This window comes from Eschrichtius robustus, chromosome 4, assembly GCF_028021215.1.
Source record: "Eschrichtius robustus isolate mEscRob2 chromosome 4, mEscRob2.pri, whole genome shotgun sequence".
Taxonomy (NCBI): domain Eukaryota; kingdom Metazoa; phylum Chordata; class Mammalia; order Artiodactyla; family Eschrichtiidae; genus Eschrichtius; species Eschrichtius robustus.
The window spans coordinates 134,379,116-134,380,741 of record NC_090827.1 but is presented as its reverse complement, the minus strand read 5'-3'; the positions used below and the strand labels follow the sequence as shown (position 1 = coordinate 134,380,741).

The window sequence follows — 1,626 nt, the reverse complement described above, 5'->3', positions numbered from 1 at the left end:
TCGGTGCCATGGGGGTAGGTGACATGGGGATTTGAGCCGCCTATTTGTCAGAATTACATGTGCCTTCACGACCTGCTGGCACCTGATTCTGGATATACCACTATCATCGTACAATGGATTGTTGCTGGGCCCACCTAAACTTACGACCTAGTGGGTCTGAAAGCAGCCAACTCAGGACGGGCAGCTCTGGTCATGTAGTCATTTGATGTCCTGTGTTTAGATGGCCAGTACCTACCAGATCCAGTAGCAGATCAGCAGCTGCTTTGTGAATGGTGTACAGTACTCAGTTGTAGATGGCTTCTCCAGAAACTTGGGTTCTACCCTGTGATTCTTCTATTAGAACTTGCCAGAGACTCCGTATAGTGCCTATATTAGTGTCGTGTAGGATATATAATGTATATTTATATTCAAATATGTATATTCAAATGCTAATCTCATCTGGAAACACCCTTACAGAGATACCCAGAAATAATGTTTAATCTGGCACCCCATGGCCAGTCAAGTTGACATATAAAATTAGCCATCACAAGTCTACCCCTTGTCAACTTGGCAGTCACACACATCTCCGTAAACCACACTTAATCTCCAAATAAAGACAATGACAAAATCACAATTCTGCCCAACATGATACAACCATCCGGCATACAACCAAAAACACACTAATCTCTTCCCTAGAAGAAGACGTAAAGTCCTTGAGTGATGTTTACTCTCTCCTTGATATCCTATAACTTAAATGCTATGATGTAAAATTAACAATACTTAAATACTGTGATATAAAATCAACACATCTTATATTACATAACAAAGGAGTAAGAGAGAAAAGAAAACAAAGGTTGTAGCTGGTATTTATAACTACCTTCTTCCACTCTCCATTCTGTATTCCCTTTGCCTTCAGCAAGCACCTCAGCTGATCATGGTTCTTTACCTGGTGGGGTGACCCAAGTCTTCATTCCTGAAGGATCTGGGCTATTGGTAGTCCTGCCTGGGTCGGGTCGTTGTATTTTTCCATTGACCTTAATCACTAGGCACGGTAATACTAAGAGATGTCCTAAGGGATCTCCTGTATCCCAGACACACTCTTCCTCACCTTCACTGTGAAGTAGTAGTCCGATTTCCCCTTGGTAATCAGGATCAATCACCCCAGCCAGCACAGTAATTCCCTTCTTTGTCTCTTGATTCCGAGGCATCAGGAGCCCACAGTGGCTGGGCAGCAGTCTTAACTTACAGTTCAGTGGAACCATTGTTGTGTCTCCTGGTGGAATCATTCCTCCCTCTGGAACTAAGAACTTTAGGCCAGCAGAGCATAAAGTTGCAGAAACAGGAGGCAAAAATTTTGCTAGTGGGTCACTAGATATAACTGTAAGTGGCACCACTCCCATTTCCACTCCTTGATTCCTGGACCTGTGAATCCTGCCTATTGGAGAAACAGCAACATATACTGGACACTGATTCAGAGCTTATACAGCCTTCTGGAGGACCTTGCCCCAAACCTGAAAGGGACTTCCACCTAGCTGATGCTGTAACAGAGTCTTCAAAAGGCCATTTCACCATTCTTTCAAACCAGCTGCTACAGGATGGCAGAGAACATGGTAAGACCAAGGAATTCCACGAACATGGGCCCATTGC

The 1,626-nt window shown here is 43.8% G+C and overlaps 1 protein-coding gene across 1 annotated transcript; it reads right to left on the bottom strand.

Moving 5' to 3' along the window:
- Positions 1–911: 911 nt before the first annotated feature.
- Positions 912–1,379, bottom strand: LOC137763541 (deoxyuridine 5'-triphosphate nucleotidohydrolase-like). Its single transcript, XM_068542009.1, has one exon. It carries the CDS (start codon positions 1,377–1,379, stop codon positions 912–914), a length of 468 nt encoding a protein of 155 aa, XP_068398110.1.
- Between the last annotated feature and the right edge of the window lie 247 nt (positions 1,380–1,626).

Coding starts and splice junctions, on each gene's coding strand:
- LOC137763541 (XM_068542009.1), bottom strand. CDS start 1,379: ATGGGAGTGGTGCCACTTACAGTTATATCTAGTGACCCACTAGCAAAA.